The following is a 17,810-nucleotide window of genomic DNA, read 5'->3' as shown; positions in this document are numbered from 1 at the left end:
CAGGTGTGTCCGGAGGGTGCGGGTGTGTCTGTGGGGGTGTGGGGTGTCTGTGGGATGTGGGTGTGTCTGTGGGGGTGCGGGTGTGTCTGTGGGGTGCCGGGTATCGGGTGCGGGTGTGTCTGCGGGGGAGATATGGGGGTCTGTGGACAGTGCTGGGTTTGCGGCCCATGTTGGAGTGTGTGGTGTCGTCGGGTGTGAGCTGACTGTGCGGGTACGTGCAGAGGAGCCTGGCCGTGGTGTGTACCGTGTGCTGGGGATGGTGGTGCTCGGCTTTGGCTCTCCCTGCGGCCCCAGCGCTGCCCGGGGCCCAGCTGCAGGGTCTGTACCTCTTTCTGTGACTCCCCGCCCCCTGGTTCTGAGCTCCGCCCCTTAGGAATTGACTACCCCTGTCGTTTGGGAGAGTGAGGAGGCGTGTTGTCTTCTGGCCCCGGCTGGGCCGTGGGAAGGTATCGCTGATTTGGGGGCGTCCCCCAAGGGACCAGCACGATGGGGCTGGACATCTCTGCCCTGACAGCTAGCACGTCGCGTGTGTTCCGGAAGCCATCGTCTTTCTACTTTGCTTTGTGTCAGAAAATCAGCTCAGGCAGGACCCTTTCTAAAACCCTTGGAACCTCCATTTCTTAGCAGCACTTCCGTCCTTTCTGAGCGTGTGTTCCATTTGTGCAAAATGCAGCCCTAGGAATAGGCGTGTGCTATGCGGGCTCTCCTCCTCTGAGCCTCTGTCGCTTACTCGGCTTTCCACGTCAGCCACACAGTCACATTTGCCTCTGCGACTCTTGTCATGCTCTTCCCTGCTGACACTCCTCTTTCCTATTTCAGTCTGTTGTTTCTAAATGTTTCACTGCTTTTTAATTTCTACCAGCGGTGTTACCTTTCTAGACTAGGTTCTCCTGCCCGGGCCAAAAGCTGTGGGTTATCTGAGTACGGTCTGGGAGACGAGAGGACAGTGCTCACCAGAGTTTGGAACTGTTTTGGCAACACACAAGTGTGTCCCCTGTCCCACAGCTCTCTGGGTTCTGGATAGACACATTTTCTATGGGTTCACTTCTTTGACCACCAGCCTCTGGACCTCTTGAGTGTGGATGGGCAGGTTGTTCACTGCACAAGGGCACCTGGCCAAGGAATAGCAGACTCACTGAATGGGGAGCAACAGCTCTGGGCTATGTCCGCCTGGAGGGTCAAGCAAATGGTGGATGTGCTTGCAGCAGCCCTGGCGGCAAGTGGTAGATACAGATCTTAAATTGCTGTCAGTACTTTATTTTGAATATTGAACCTTTATTTGCCATATCCCAAATAGTTTCCTTTCTGTTGCTGTTACAGGCTGGATTGTGTCTCCTTCAAATTCCTATGTTGACACCGTAACCCCTACTACCTCAGAATGTAACTGTATTTGAGAAGCGGTCTTTAAAGAGATGCTTATGTTAAAATGAGGTCATTAGGGTACAATCCTAATCCAATCTGGTGTCCTTAGAAGAGGAAATTCAGACACAGGGACCCCGGAGGGGAGACCATGTAAAGACACAGGAAGCTAGGGGAGCCTGGTGGCTCAGTCATTTGAACATCCAAGTTCAGCTCAGGTCATGATCTCATAGTTTGTGGGTTCAAGTCCCGCATCGGGCTCTGTGCTGACAGCTCAGAGCCTGGAGCCTGCTTCAGATTCTGCGTCTCCCTCTCTCTCTGCCACTTCCCTGCTCACACTGTCTCTCTCAAAAATAAATAAAAAAACATTAAAAAAAAGAAAAAAAAGAAAAGAAATTTAAGATACGGAAAGACAGCCATCTGCAAGACAAGGAGAGGGACCTCAGAAGAAGCCATGTCTCCTGACACCATCTCAGACGCCTAGTCTCCAAAACTGTGAGAATGAAATTGACATTGTTTAAGCCTCCCAGTCCGTGATACTTTGTTATTTACGGCAGCCCTGGCCAACAAATTCAGTCACCTTATCGTTATTATTATTATTTTAGTTTTATGTACCAAAGTTTTAAAAAAAATTAAACCTAATCATCTGGTTGCTGATAACTTTATGATCTTGAATATAAAAATGTTCCCTTTAAATCTCATATATTTAAAAATAATTTCACTAAACAGGGTGCTTGGGGGCTCAGTCTGTTTAGTGTCTGACTCTTTGTTGATTTCGGCTCAGGTTGTGATCTCCTGGTTTGTGAGTTCGAGCCCCGCATCCGGCTCTGCACTGCTAGCATGGAGCCTGCTTGGGATTCTCTCTCTGCCCCCGGCCCGACGCTTTCTTTCTCCCTCTCTCAAAAAAAGAAACTTGAATAAAAAAATAAAAGTAATTCACTATTAGTATCAGACGCAGGGTCTCCTTTGGTGTGAGACGTGCGTACGGGTCAAGCTCTCTGCTGCATAGCTGTCACCTCAGCGGTGTTTGTTTACGCTTGTTTTGCATCCTTCCGTTGGTGAGTTCTTGTTCCTAATGTATCAGTTTAGATCCATTTATGAAACTGTGCCTATGACCTTTGACTTTCTATTTTTTTTACCTGGTACCACGGAGCTGTGGTCATTGTCAGGTTGTTTTGCGTTTCGAATTCCAGGACGGTGCGTCGTCTGTCACTGTTCATTGTACTCGTCTTTCCCCGAACTATGGGGGTTTTGCTGCCACTTCGGGAGGTTTGACAAAATGCCTTCCCTGAAATGTCCGAGGACGTTTCGTGACATTTACGTATTGGCCTGAGGACCACCTGTCTTCCCTTCAGCCCTGTGCAAGGGGACATTTTTCCAGATCTTCGTTTATTTCTCCCCTGAGGGTTTCTTAACTTCCTGGAATCACTGTTGAGTGTTAAGGTACAGGTCTGGCTTTTGTTGGGAGGCCGGCTCCATAGAATCCGGGGTGACTGGGCCCCGTCCAGGCCAGTCCTGGGGTCGGGCCTGGGAACACACCCGGGGTGGGGTGTTGGCATCCTCCTGTCGTTTTGACACCACGTCCTTCGCACTGGTTCCGGATCCTTCCCATCTACCCAGCTGGCCATTCTCTGGGCGGAGTCCACACCTTTCCCACTACAGACCCTTCCTGTTGTCTTCTGGCTCCAGGCCCCTGGCTGTCTGGGTCTCCTCGGGCCTGATGTAGCAAAGGACGGCCAAGTGCATGATTTAGAACAGCAGAACTTTACAGTCTCACAGATCTGGAGGTCAGAAGTCCAAAACCAAGGTGCTGTTAGACCCTAGAACACCAACTATTGTTTTCATTCGCCTACTTTCCTCTTGGTAACCCTAGGAACCTGTTTCCTAAGATTCTGTTAAACAGCCCCACCTCGAAAAGGCAGAGTCAACAGGTGAAAGTTATCCAGTCTCTGCCCCGTGGGATCTCACAGTATAATTAGCTGCCACCAGATGCTGTAAGATTGTGATTGGTTACTCCGGCCTGTAAACCCTGAGGTTTTGCTCCATGAGGACTTCTAGCTGCTGGGGAGAGGCTGTGGGCCGAACGAAATAAGTCCCATTAACCAACTGCATTTGTGTTCGTGGATTCCATTCTCGGTGACTCGCGTTGGGGAAGAGGGTCCAGCAGTGCCAGCAGAGCCGTGCTCCCTCTGAAACCTTTAGGGGGGGGATCCTTCCTCACCCCCGCCTAGCTTCTGGTAGTTTCTTGGCAGTCCTTCGTGTTCCTTGACTTGCAGATGGGTCTCTCCGATGCTCTGGCCTCACTTAGCATTCGCCCTGTGTCTCTGTCTCTTCCCACCGCTGTCTTCTTACCAGAATGCCCGGGATTAGGGGCCGTCCTGCCTCAGTGCGATTTCATCCTCATGAATTACAACTGCAGCAGCTCTGTTTCCAGATAGGGTCACGTTCTGGGGGCCTGGGGGTTAGGACTTCAGCATATCTTTTGTGAGGGAGACCCAGTTCAACCCATACCAGGGGCTGGCCCACGTTTCTCCTGACACCAAGTCCCCTGGCTGTGTCCCTTCTTTCTGCCTGGATCCTGGGGACAGACGGATACCCCCAGCCCCACCCTCTTGCTCTCCGCTGACCTCCTGTTCCTTCCCCCACCGCCCCAGGCATGATGACCTGAAAGAGATGCTGGACACCAACAAAGATTCCCTCAAGCTGGAGGCCATGAAGAGGATCGTGGCTGTGAGTGGGGGAGGGGCCTCCCTGGTCTGGGGGAGGGATCAAAGAGTCGCTCTCCGTGGCTCCTTGTGGACCCTCGCCTAATAAATGTGGGCCTCCTCCCTTCTCCCCCTCCCTTGTCCCCCCACCCAGATGATCGCCAGGGGAAAGAACGCCTCAGACCTGTTTCCCGCCGTGGTGAAGAACGTGGCCTGTAAGAACATAGAGGTAGGCAGCCCCGGGTGAGGGGTCCCGGGTGCCCACCCTGCCGGGAGTGAGCTCCAGCCAGTTGGGGTGCGGTGAGGAGCCATCCAGTCCCCGGGGGCCCAACCCGCTTGGGAGAAGAACCTGGTACATGTCCCTGGAGCAGAAGTAGATCCGAGTGCAGGACCCGGGGCGCGCCCAGGACACTCTCGCTGCGACCACAGCGGGCCGGGCGGTGACATCTCGCTGGGCGGGGGCGTCTCGCTGGGCGGGGGCGGCAGTCCCGCTGAGCAGCCCCTCCGCTCGCAGGTGAAGAAGCTGGTGTACGTGTACCTGGTCCGCTACGCCGAAGAGCAGCAGGACCTGGCCCTGCTGTCCATCTCCACCTTCCAGCGCGGCCTCAAGGTCAGTGCCGCCCGGTGCCCGGGTCTCGTGGACGCCGTTTTGGAGGAGCAGTCCGGGGAGAGGCCTGTGCTTGGGGCATGGTCTGGAGGCCCTTTCCTGTGTTGGGAAGGTCAGGGTCAGAGAAGAGGACCAGTGCTGTGATGTCGTTTTAAGTGTTGGCGGCGGGAGGGGGGGGGGTCTCGAGCCGACAGCCAAGAATTCTCAAGACGTCTTTGATGCAAAAAGGTGATTTTATGAAAGCGCAGGGATAGGACTCGGCAGAAAGAGCAGAGTGACGGGCTGTGCGGTGCGGAGTTGGGGGTGGGGCTTAAGGAAGGAGGGAGGTTTCCAAAAGGACTTTCATGTGCTGAAGGGGCCCCTGAGGCCCCCGGGGCCTCGCTGCTCTGGAGCTCCAGTTATTTCTCCCTCTAGCAAAGCACTGACGTTCAGACAGGAGGGAGCTGCAGGAATGTTCTACTCTGCCTGCCTCAAGCATTTGTCAATGGGCTGCAGGCTGTAAAGAAATTAATCTTATTGGGGCGCCTGGGTGGCTCAGCCCATTAAGCCTCTGACTTCGGCTCCAGTCATGATCTCGTGGTTTGGGAGTTCGAGCCTTGCATTGGGTGAACACGGGCCCCAATTTGGGTGAGCTCGGGCCCCCCTTCGGATGAGGTCAAACCCTGATTCGGGTGAGCATGAGCCCCACTTTGGGTAGAAACAGAGCCCTGCTTTTCTCTCTCTCTTTCTCGCCTCTCTCTCTCTCAAAAAAAGAAGAAATTTTATTTTAATCTACATTTTCTTCTTGTCTTTGTTTCCCCTATCACTATGGAGGGTACAGTGATGTTAGGGCTTCAGGAAATTGAGTCTATACGGAGATTGCCCTTTTTTCTAAATTTTTTCCTTTTTCTTTTTTTAATTTTTTTTAATGTTTATTTATTATTGAGACATAGAGAAACAGAGCATGAGTAGGGGAGGGGCAGAGAGAGAGGGAGACACAGAATCGGAAGCAGGCTCCAGGTTCTGAGCTGTCAGCACAGAGCCCGACGCAGGGCTTGAACCCATGAACCGTGAGATCATGACCTGAGCCAAAGTCGGCCTGAGCTGAAGTCAGATGCTTAACCGACTGAGCCACCCAGGTGCCCCTAAATTTTTTTTCTTTACACGTCTGTTCATTTTCAAAAGAGAGACAGAACATGAGTGGGAGAGGGGCAGAGACAAATGGAGACACAGACTCTGAAACAGGCTCCAGGCTCTGGGCTGTCAGAACAAAGCCTGATGAGGGGCAAGAACTCAGAACAGTGAGATTATGACCTGAGCTGAAGTTGGACACTTGACCGACTGAGCCACCCAGGCACCCTGCCCTTTTTCCTTATAAATCATTAAGACAGTTGCAAACTGAAGGTGACTTAGGACCGTGGTCTCTATCAGGTAACTATTTATTTTTCCCTTCCCTTTGTCCCTGGGCAGCCAGGAGTGTCTAAAGAGTGTCACATGTATCCCGCCTGGTGGGGAGGGGGGATTGCTAGCTTGCGCTTTGCCCTCAGCTTACTGTTGGCTCCCTCAACAGTGCGACCCTCAGAGGGTGGATGCCAGCTCAGAAGGGGCTGGAGAGATGAGGTGGGAGCCCAGAGACCGTGTCTCTCCAACTCTGAGGAGCCTGTGATAATGGTCACCTCAAATATAAACCACTTGAGTCCCTGGAAGCAGAGAGCCCTGGGTCTTGATGCCCATTGGTGTAAAGGAATCGTGGTCCACAACTAGGCAGAAGTCGACATTCTTTTTTTTTTTTTTTTTTTTTACATTTATTTATCTTTGAGAGACAGCATGAACAGGGGAGGGACAGAGAGAGAAAGAGACACAGAATCCGAAGCAGGCCCCAGGCTCTGAGCCAGCTGTCAGCACAGAGCCCGACGTGGGGCTCAAACCCACGAACCATGAGATCATGACCTGAGCTGAAGTCAGACGCTCAACCGATTGAGCCACCCAGGCACCCCATGAAGTTAACATCCTTAAGACAGGATTCTGTGCAGGGGACAGGGGACCTGGATTCCTCCCGGCCTGTGTCAGAGCCTTGGCACTGGCTGGTTCACCTAGTCTGGGCTTCTGTGGCAAACAATGACTTTGGAGCCTTCTCACATGGAACTTGGTGAGGACAAAGGGTTTACTGAAAACAAATGAGCTCTATGGAGAGGAAGACAACAGAATTCACCCTGCAGGAGAGGTTGGGTTCACAGGTCCGTGCAGACGCCATCGACACATGACTGTCCATTCTCAGTGAGTGAGGTACAGCGCTTACTCCTCTAGAAACAGGTGACGAGTCTTCCGTTTGGCACCAGAAGTGGTTGACCTGTCTCAGATGCCCCAGTGTAGGCAAAACACCCACTTTTAAAGACTGTTGTCAGTCGGTTGTACTGAAAGGCTTTTTGAAGCGTGTAGAAATTGAAATCACTTGAGGGAAAGGACAGTAGGAAGGTTTAAGTCCTTTAAATCTTTTTTTTTAAGTTTATTGATTTATTTTGAGAGAGACAGTGACAGTGTGAGCAAAAGAGGGACAGAGAGAGAGGGAGAAAGAGAATCCAAAGCAGGCTCCGCACTGTCAGCACACAGCCTGATGTGGGGCTTGAACTCACAAAATCGTGAGATCATGACCTGAGCTGAAACCAAGAGTCAGACGCTTAACTGACTGAGCCCCCCACGCGCCCCTCAAGTTGTTTAGAATGGAGTGGGGGCCGAATCCCTTCCCATTATTTCAACTGAATATTCTCACCTATTTTCTTGCATATTAAACGCACTCTTGATCATCTCCACTGCGTGCTATTCTGGTCGGTGTCTGTCAAGGATACAGAAGCCAATGTCACTGCCATTCTGTTCTCCATCCAAGTCAGAATTATCAGCTCCAATGCCAACCACTAACTTCCTTCCCTAGTCTTTCCACCTGCTTGGTTCACATTCGTGTGAGAGTGTCTCGGAAAGGTCCAGCTCAACTTTTCATGTCCAGCTGGCCCAGTGGGTTGCTGAGCAGGCGCAGACTGACTGCCCAGGTCCGGGCTCACCCCTGGGTCCCGTGGCATGGTGAGCAGGAGGGCCGACGAGACTGCTTCTCTGAGGTCTGGGGGTGGGGGGACATGCTCGGGCACTTGCATATACAATCATTCATTCAGCAGGACTGGGGTCTCTATGTGTCAACTTTTAAAGTCAAAACCACAGGACTGTCCATCAATCTATCTAGATGGGCAAGTAATCTTTTGTTTTGAATCAGGGTTAGATCATTTCATAAGAATCATTCTGGAATTTTTTTGCCCAGCCAGATTTTACATTTGGCTGTAGTTTCTGCAGCCCCTGAACTTCTCCTTTTAGAAAACCAGAGGGGCGCCGCCTCAGGGGCTCAGTTGGTTCCGTGTCGGACTTCGGCTCAAGTCATGATCTCACACTTTGTGAGTTTGAGCCCCACAATGAGCTCTGTGCTGACAGCTCAGAGCCCGGAGTCTGCTTTGGATTCTGTGTCTCCCTCTTATCTGCCCCTTCCCTGACCATTCTCTCTCTCGCTCTCGCTCTCGCTCTCGCTCTCGCTCTCGCTCTCGCTCTCGCTCTCTCTCTCTCAAAAATGAAACAAAAAAACCCAAAAAAGCCAGAGCACACTTAGTCCATTCAATGCAATGATTTCTCCTGAACGGTGGTCGGCAAGTTTTTTCTGTTTCCTGCCAGATGGTCATATAGGCCCGTAGGCCAGACAGCCCCAATCTTGCAAGCACTCAACTTTGCCCTGGAAGTGTGTGAGAAGCCAGAAATGAGTGGGCGTGGCCAGCTTCCAATAATTTTTTATTTATAAAAGAGGCAGAAGACAGATTTGGCCTGAGGGCTGTGCTGTGCTGACCTTCACTCTAGAACACACCTGACAGGTCATGTCCCGTGATAGAGACGTCACTCCTTCCGAAGGCAACTGGCTTCATTTTCAGACAACTACAACTTTTTTTTGAAGCATTATATTGTCTCAAAACCTCCATAGCTATAATTTTTAAAATTTATTTCAGACTCAACAAAAGGCACAAAGAGTAATAAAAGGAACATCTATATACCCCGCAGAAGAAATGAAACGTTTATCAACAGCCAAAGCCTCCCATGTATCTTCTGTTTATAATTCATATGCATGTATTTATTCTTTTACTGCTTATTTACACATTTGTAAATAATATAGAGTATTGTTTTGTAAATGGTGTCATAGGACTTATGTGTCCCTCTAAAACTCATTTTCTTTCTGTTGTTGTGAATGAGTTCGGGCCCTCCTGCACGTTAGACCCATTCATTTCCATCCGGCTTTCTCCCTTCTGTTTATTGGCCCAGCCTGAGACTGCTTCCTGAGCAGCCCACTCGGGTGGCTGGCTCAGTTCAGACAAACCTCCAGTGAGCAGTCAGTCTAGGTCTCCCTCCATCCTGTCTGTATGCAGTTGGTCCCTTGAATCCCTTATGAAACCCTTTTTATTTTTTTAATTTTTAAAAAATTTATTTTATTTTTATTTTTTATTTTTATTTTTATTCAGCATTGCATCCAATTCAGGGCGATTCTAAATCTTTATTTTGTCCTCCTGATTTTGTGTCTCCCTCCAAGATGTTGACAAATTGTACAGACCAGGGCATCAGATTGTGAGTCCGTGTTGTATCATGTTTCCATGCCGACACCAATCTGCTAATAAACCTTCCCCAAGTACAACATTTTACCGAGTTGTGGACCCACCTAATTATACAGTCAGCTGGCATTTTCTTATCTTGTTAGAAAGGATCTTATTCAATAGCAGAAAAATTTCTTGACACCTTTCATGTGTAAAGGGATGTGGGGATACAGAGACAAAATAGATATGAATTCTGTTCTTAAAACACTTACATATTGGGACGCCTGGGTGGCTCAGTCAGTTGAGCGTCCACCTTCGGCTCAGATCATGATCTCATGGTTCGTGGGTTCAAGCCCAACGTCAGGCTCTGTGCTGACAACTCAGAGCCTGGAGCCTGTTTCGGATTGTGTCTCCCTCTCTCTCTGCCCCTCCCCTACTCATGCTCTGTTTCTCTCTGTCTCAATAATAAATAAACATAAAAAATTTAAAAAGCAAAAACGAAAACAAAACACTTACATATTAAGTGAAACAAAAGGCCCGTGTCAAAAATGGCGATCCGGGAAATGCTACGAGACTCCCCCCAGTGTCTTGCTGAAATCAAGATAAACATGTTAATATCGACCAGCCTAGTTACCCTATCAGAAAGGGGAAAAAAATTTTTTTTAGTAGCCTCCTGTGAATCCATAATCATTTCCAAATAAAGAGGGGGGGAGAGAAATACAGGTTATAGCAGTGGATACGATAGGATTTGACTCTAAGAAAATACAGACTCCTGCTTTTTAAATAAGTGCTTCTAAGCCATGTGTTTAACAATCCATTCTAGAATCCTGACAGGGGTTACCATCATCTTCCCCTGTCGTTTTGTGGATCTTCTCTTTCTCCATTTTAGAACCTCAGGGAAGCATGTTCCAGTACCCTCTCCTGTTGCCCACCATTCTGTGAGATTCCCAGCAGGGGCACCTGGGTGGCTCATTCTGTTAAGTTCCAACTTTGGCTCAGGTCATGATCTCAAGGTTCAAGAGTTCGAGCCTGGCTCAGGTCATGAGCTCCAGGTTTGGGAGTTCAAGCCTGGGCCCAGGTCAGGCTCTGTGCTGACAGCTCAGAGCCTGGAGCCTGCTTCAGATTCTGTGTCTCCCTCTCTCTCTGCCCCTCCTCCACTCGTGCAGGTTCACTCTCTCTTTCAAAAATAAACAACAACAAAAAAGATTCACAGCAATTTCCAGCTACCACTGCCCCTCGGCTGTAATTACAATACACTGTGTCTGAGGCTCTTCTTGGGTGTGGATTGGAAGGGATGGGAGCAAGGAGGAGGGGCCTACACGCCTATTCTGTTTTAAACACTGGAGGAAGAGCAGCTTTTGGGAGGTTGCTGGGAGAAAGGAGTGTTAAGCAACTCTTTGGAAGGGAGGCCAGCTTGGGCTTGCTGGCAGTCAGCCCTGGTGTCAACACAAAGACCCCCACGGCCACACAGGGACCGGGATGTGTTTCAGGAACTTTAGGTATTCTGAAGATGTTTACTCTTTCTGGAAGTGAAGCAACCCATCACCAGAACTGTTTGGGTGTCAGATGTCTGCAGCGGGGGCCAACAGTCAGTTCCCTCCGGTAGAACCCCCGTTCCCCTAGGTACCAGGCACTGGCACGTTGTGCAGGGGGGCAGGGAGGCCAGAACAGGTGCTAGCTAGGGACGGTGAGTTCCCCAGGTGTGGCCTTCCCATCAGGCCACTGTGCCCTCTCACGGTTCTGCCTGCACCTCTGCTCTTAGGACCCCAACCAGCTGATTCGGGCCAGTGCCCTCCGCGTCCTATCTAGCATCCGGGTGCCCATCATCGTGCCCATCATGATGCTGGCCATCAAGGAAGCTGCCTCCGACATGTCACCCTATGTACGGAAAACAGCTGCTCATGCCATCCCTAAACTCTACAGGTATGCCCCTGCCGCACCCCTGACTCCTCAGGGGAGTGGTTCCCAGGCCCCCGACCCACCCCTGGCCTCTCCCACGTGTTGTAGATTGCCGTTCATTCATACTCAGATGGTTTAAGACGGTTTGGGGAAGTGACAGAGATGGAGGACTGTGGTAGTGGTAGCTCACACTTCTTAACAAATAGGTTGGGGTGGGGGAGGTGAGCAGTTTGGGCAAATATCAGGTAGGTGGGAGATGGGGGAGGGGCAAATCCCTCTCAATTTCTCCTTCAGTTTGGATTCGGACCAGAAGGACCAGCTGATCGAGGTCATTGAGAAACTTCTGGCAGACAAGACCACGGTGTGTACATGGGCACAGGGATGGGTGGTGGAAAGGAGACGGGGCAGGGGCCCTCTGCCCTTCCGGATCACCCTTTTGCCACCGTCCGTTTCCCAGCTGGTGGCGGGCAGTGTGGTGATGGCCTTCGAGGAGGTCTGCCCCGAGCGCATCGACCTGATTCACAAGAACTACCGCAAACTCTGTAACCTGCTCATCGACGTGGAGGAGTGGGGGCAGGTGGTCATCATCAGCATGCTCACCCGCTACGCGCGCACGCAGTTCCTGAGCCCCACCCAGAACGTGAGCAGCCCGGGCCCTGGCAGCGTGGGGTGGAGGGTGGGGTGGAGGGCGGCCGCGAGGAGGTCTCCACCGCCCTCCCCCGACACGCCCTCCTTCTGTGTCCGCCTCCAGGAATCTCTGCTGGAGGAGAACCCGGAGAAAGCCTTCTACGGCTCGGAAGAGGACGAGACCAAGGGCCAGGGCTCGGAGGAGGCGGCCACCGCGACGCTGCCCGCCCGCAAGCCCTACGTCATGGACCCCGACCACCGGCTGCTACTGCGCAACACGAAGCCGCTGCTGCAGAGCCGCAGCGCCGCGGTGGTCATGGCGGTGGCGCAGCTCTACTTCCACCTGGCACCCAAGGCGGAGGTGGGCGTCATCGCCAAGGCGCTCGTGCGACTGCTGCGCAGCCACAGGTGCGCGCCCGGCCCCGCCCCCGCCGTGGGCTGACCCGCCCCTGCCCCGCCCCGCCCGCACGGGGGAGTGGTGGGTGGGCTGGCCCTCCCCGCCCACACCAGGGACTGACGTGTTCAGCCCCGCCCCGCCCGCGCTGGAGGCTGACCCTCACCGGCCGCGCCCCGCCCACACGGGGGAGGGGCGGGTGGCGTGGCCCACCCACACCGGGGGCTTAAGTGCTTCAGCCCCGCCCTGCCCACGCTTGGGGCTGACCCTCCCCAACAGCGCCCTGTCCACACCGGGGAGAGGCCGGTGGCCTGGCCCGCCCCACCACCACCGCGGGCTGTCCACACCCGGAGGGGTGGGCTGGTCCTGCCAGCTTCTCTCCCACCCCGGGCGCATCACGCCCTGTGCCTTTCCTCCACCTCTCCGCTCTGTACCAACCACTGTCTTGCCCTGCGACTGGTGCCTTCCCCGCCCTCCTATTCGGCCCACCTCCCTTCCCTCCACTCGCTGCCCTGGGCCCCAGTGAAGGGGCCCAGATGCCTCTGTCCTGTCCTCTCCCTAGTGAGGTGCAGTACGTGGTGCTCCAGAACGTGGCCACCATGTCCATCAAGCGCCGGGTGAGCAAGTGACCGAGGCTGCCCTCGCAGTCCCAGGGGTGGCTCTTGCGGGTGCAGGGTGGTGGTGAGGGGCACTGGGGACAGGCAGGATGGGGAGTGCCTCAGCTGTGCAGAGTATGGCAAGGGAAGACCCCAAAGGCGGGAGGAGAAGCAGGGCCTGGCTCCTGAGAGCTGCTGAGGGAGGAAAGTCTGGTCAAGGAAGACCCGGTCAGAGCTGAGGGGGGAGGGGGGTGGGAAGGGTAATGACGAGGCAGGAAGGATTCTGGGCCCCGGATCAGGAGGGGGGTAGCGCTGGAGAAGCCGGGGTCTGGGGCTGTGGTGGAGCCCCCTGGGGCTGCTTCTCTCGCCCAGGGGATGTTTGAGCCCTACCTGAAGAGCTTCTACATCAGATCCACCGACCCCACCCAGATCAAGATCCTGAAGGTGAGTGACGGATGGAAGTGCCTGTGGCCTTTCCACCCCCTTCCCGCCCCCACTGGGATGTCCACAGTGGCCACCTTGGTGCCCACTATTTCTGGGGCTGAGCGGGTGGCCACTCCAGCCAGGAGAATTTGTCCGGAAGCTGGGCTGATGGGGGCGGGGCCAAGGGAGGAAACTGCCCTTTGCCTATGATCCGATAGACATCTGCCACTTTTCACATGTGAAGTAACCTGATTTTCCTAATAATCCCAGGAACTGCACGTTATCTCCATTTTATAGAAGTGTAGACCCGAGGAGGTGAGGTCGCTACCCTCGAGTCAGTCCTGCCGACTCCAGAATTCATACGTGATTGGCTATAGTCTCCTGTCTTTCACCCAGTGTTCCCGCCCCCACACATCTACCCCCTCAGGTTTTATGTGAACATAGACTCACAGAAAAAGTGTCAGAAGCCCATACCCACATTCCACTCCTGCTCTGCCTTTCTGAGTAACTTTTTTCAGCAGCAGATAATGTGACTCTCCGAACATCTACTGTGTATCACTTACAGCTAGATCTAGGGGTGCGGGCCACGGCAAACTCATCAGACAACTTGTGTTTGGGGAGCTTACAATCTAGTTGGAGTGAGAAGGAGACAGTGAGCAGCCAGTCACGAAACAACTTTAAAAATCCCCTTGAGAAACATGGTAAGAAAGAGAAGTCCAGAGGGCTGTCAGAGCATAGACTAGGAAGACATGATCTAGTCTTCTGTTGGGGAACCTTTTCTCCAGGAGGTGAGGCTTGAGCTGTTGCCTGAGAAATGCACATGAATTGTCTAGGCAGATACAGGGACAGGAATGGCAAGAACTGCTCCCCGGGGAAGAAACAGTATATGCATAGGCCCTGAGGTAGGAAGAGGTCTGACAAAAGACCAGTATGGCTGGGGCATAGAGAGCGTGGGGGAGAGTGGTGTGAGAACAGAGGTAGGCAGTGGTCAGATCCTACAAGGATTATAGACCATGGTAAGGACGTTGCTCTTTAGCCTAAAAGCAACAGGAGGCTTTGTTTTCAATGGAGGTGGAGAGGTGACAGGATCGTGCTCTAGGCGTCTTCTGTCAGGGCATCCATTTAAAAGGCAAAGTTTCCCAATCTGTCATTTCCTTCATCAGTTTAAGGATGTTGCGGGGCCCTCCGTAGGAGTGTTTTCCCGTCTGTGAAGTGTGTTTGGAATGAGGGTTGCAGAGGCACAGAAAGCCCGTGGGCCACCCTGCCCGTTTTTTGTCCCCCTGCAGCTGGAAGTGTTGACCAACCTGGCCAATGAGACCAACATCCCTACCGTCCTACGGGAATTCCAGGTAGGGGCCGGGGCCCAGCTCCCAGCCAGTGGTGGGGGGGGGTGCCTGAGAGGTGCCCCGCAGCTCCTTGTGCTCAGTGAGAATCGTCCCGATGGGCCACCTTCTCTTAACCCAAAGTGGAGAAAGTGTCTCGGGCCCCTCCCAGGGCCTTCTGCTGGCTCTGGGCTAGGGGAGTCACCCCACGTGACTGAGGGCGTCACGCTCTCTCCCAGAGTTCAGTCTCCAGCACAATGAGTGATTGAATGAGGGCTGACAGGCTTCCCTGAAGGTCACGCTCAAGCCCGCAGTGTCACTGAGGGTCACTGGCCGCTGGGGGTCACTGTGTCGTGGTGTGTCACAGACCTACATCCGCAGCATGGACAAGGACTTTGTAGCCGCCACGATCCAGGCCATTGGACGCTGTGCGACTAACATCGGCCGAGTCCGTGACACCTGCCTCAACGGCCTGGTGCAGCTGCTGTCCAACCGCGACGGTCAGTGCTTGTCCGTGTGTCCGACCTGGATGACCAGAGGGTGTGCACCTGTCTGTCCAGGCACAATGCCTGTTCATCCCTCTGTCCCCCTCCATTAGTGTCTTAAGTGTTCCCGCATGCCCAAGGGCCACCGCAGGAGTGCGTGGGGTTGTGGAAGAGAGCCAAGGGTCTGGGGGCTTTGCGGGGGTGTCTGTGCACCTGTGTGTGGTCATCTGCCCGCCCCGGGGCCCGCACACTCCCTGCCCGCCCCGCAGAGCTGGTGGTCGCGGAGTCGGTGGTCGTCATTAAGAAGCTGCTGCAGATGCAGCCCGCGCAGCACGGGGAGATCATCAAGCACCTGGCGAAGCTCACGGACAACATCCAGGTGAGGGACGAGCCCCGCGTTGCCCTCCCACCCCGGCATCCTCCCCATGACCTTAAAACCCTGCAACTGGGGCGCCTGGGAGGCTCAGTCGGTTGAGCGTCCGGCTTCGGCTCAGGTCATGATCTCACAGTTCGCAGGTTCAGGCCCCACGTCAGGCTCTGTGCTGACCGCTAGCTCAGAGCCTGGAGCCTGCTTCGGATTCTGTGTCGTCTTCTCTCTCTGCCCCTCCCCCATTCATGCTCTGTCTCTCAATAATAACTAAATATTAAAAAAATTTAAAAATTTAAATAATAAATACTTTATATTATATATTATTATAAAATATTATAATATTTTAATAATAAATAAAACCCTGCAATTAAACGCACTAGCCTAGTAGAATCACCGTCCATACCTTCCATGCTGGCTCTGCAAGGGTCTGCAGGAGGAAAAGGAGCAGATGGGACCGGGTGACCCTGAGTTTGTCCCAAGATTTGCTTTCCCCCTCGAGGACCCTTGCTGAGCTCGCTGGCCTGTGCCACCACTCATGTTTTCTCTAAAGCTCTGGCCGTGCGTGGCCAACGGTGCACTGGAAACATCTAGTGTTTTGCTGTTGCGCCGGTAAAGTAAGGCATCCTTGAAGGTTCAGGAAGAATAGCATGGAACTAAAACACAGGGCACAAGGGATCTAGAAGATCAGTCTTTTAGACAAGACCAGGCCTGACTCAGGGGTCTGAAAGCTCCGTGCATGCTAGTGAACCCCTAGGGCAGAGCAGGGGTGCCGCTCAGGAAGTGCCCACCTCCTACCCTCTGTCCCGCAGGACAAGGTATGAGCCCCACAGTTCCTAGCCCGGCGTGCGGGAGGAATGCCATTTCCCTGGCAGGCCACATGCCTGCCCACATTTCCATGTGAACCCCAGGCCTGATCCCCTTGCACACCCACAGGTGCCCATGGCCCGGGCCAGCATCCTGTGGCTCATTGGCGAGTACTGTGAGCACGTCCCCAAGATTGCGCCTGACGTCCTGAGAAAAATGGCCAAGTCCTTCACGGCAGAGGAGGACATTGTCAAGCTGCAGGTCATCAACCTGGCAGCCAAGCTCTACCTGACCAACTCTAAGCAGGTAAGGGTTGAGAGATGTCCCCTAAAACACGCTGGGCCCAGAAATGGCCCAGGGAGCAGTTTGTGGGCCCTCACCAGGTAGGTGTGAAGTCCAGCATGTCTTTCTGATGAGAGAGTTCACGACAAGTGTTCAGTCTCTCCCCGTAACCTGTCCCCCCAAGGTCCGCAGCTATTCTGAGGACCCAAGGGCCGGGTAGGGGTGGTGGCCATAGTTGAGGAGGCGCTCCTGTGGGGCTGTGACCGCCTGTCTGCCTATGGGAGTGATCCCACCTGCCGCCTTTGGAACCACGGGGCCCTAGAACCACAGCTGAGTGGGACTGAGGGAGGGGCCAGCGGTGACAGGCACCGGTGGGTGAATGTATGTCCCAGGAGATGTGGTCTGTCCTTCCTCCCAATGAGGGGTGTTGGTTGGCCAGTCTGTGCCAGGGATGTGAGGACAAATCTCTGCATAGCCAAGGGCATGGCTCAACCGAGCTGGAATATCAGGATATTAAAAACCTCTTGAGTGTCTAGCAACTCCTGAGATGGTTCCAGGAGATTCTCCTAAGAATCAAACGTAATGCGCAGAGCTTAAGGGGTTGGAGACGCCAACATCATGACAGTTCCCACACTCACTGCCCCACTAAGTGGAGGGAGGTAGAGGTTGGCAAAGGATATTGCCAGCGGACCAAATCCGCCTGCCATCTGTGTTTGTAAATAAAGTTTTATTGGGACACAGCCATGTTCATTCATTCATTTATTGTCTACGGATGCTATTGTGTTACAACAGCAGAGTGGACTAGTTGTGAGTCTATATGGTCCACAAAGCCTAAAATAGTTACTCTCTGCCCTTGCTAGAAAAAGCTTGGCAACCTGTGGAGCAAAGTACCTGGGTAGGTGGCTGGGGTCAGCAGCTCGGCTACACCTGAAGACTGTGTAGGCGGCTACACCCCGCCTGCCTGCAGGTGTCGCCCTGCCATCCCTGGAGTCTTTGGATGGGAGCAGCTGTGCTTCTTCAGCGGTCCCTTTGATCTGCGAGGGCTAGGGTGGGCCATCCTGGGCAGGGACACCCGTCAGGAGTTGGAAAGGCAGCAGTCACCCATGGGAGCAGTCAGGGACTTAGTCTGCGAGCATCAGTATTGTGGGTGAGGCAGGTTGCAAAGAGAAGACCGTGGGGAAGCAGTCAGTCACTGAACAAATATTTGTGTGCCGCCTCTGTTCAGAGGGGAGGAAGGAGCAGGTGGGAGGAACATTTGACAAGATGGAGGCGTGTGGGCGGGGAGCCGGCCAGATAGGCTGAGGTCCGAGCGGGAATCCTGAGCCCCAGGACGGTGATGTGTGATGTC

At 53.4% G+C, this 17,810-nt stretch overlaps 1 protein-coding gene across 1 annotated transcript in view; it reads left to right on the top strand.

Annotated features, from left to right (window-relative positions):
• Positions 1–17,810, top strand: part of AP3B2 (adaptor related protein complex 3 subunit beta 2) — a 36,614-nt gene that overhangs the window by 6,076 nt on the left and 12,728 nt on the right. The window contains exons 3-15 of the mRNA XM_029952303.1: positions 4,014–4,089; positions 4,219–4,293; positions 4,579–4,674; positions 11,023–11,183; positions 11,454–11,520; positions 11,617–11,799; positions 11,911–12,194; positions 12,743–12,797; positions 13,149–13,220; positions 14,486–14,548; positions 14,889–15,021; positions 15,276–15,385; positions 16,310–16,486. Coding sequence (XP_029808163.1) covers positions 4,014–4,089; positions 4,219–4,293; positions 4,579–4,674; positions 11,023–11,183; positions 11,454–11,520; positions 11,617–11,799; positions 11,911–12,194; positions 12,743–12,797; positions 13,149–13,220; positions 14,486–14,548; positions 14,889–15,021; positions 15,276–15,385; positions 16,310–16,486 — 1,552 coding nt within the window. The remainder of the gene's footprint in view (positions 1–4,013; positions 4,090–4,218; positions 4,294–4,578; positions 4,675–11,022; positions 11,184–11,453; positions 11,521–11,616; positions 11,800–11,910; positions 12,195–12,742; positions 12,798–13,148; positions 13,221–14,485; positions 14,549–14,888; positions 15,022–15,275; positions 15,386–16,309; positions 16,487–17,810) is intronic.

This window comes from Suricata suricatta, chromosome 9 (assembly GCF_006229205.1).
Source record: "Suricata suricatta isolate VVHF042 chromosome 9, meerkat_22Aug2017_6uvM2_HiC, whole genome shotgun sequence".
Lineage (NCBI taxonomy): Eukaryota > Metazoa > Chordata > Mammalia > Carnivora > Herpestidae > Suricata > Suricata suricatta.
The sequence above is the reverse complement of the archived record's forward strand: the minus strand, read 5'-3'. Positions and strand labels throughout refer to the sequence as shown.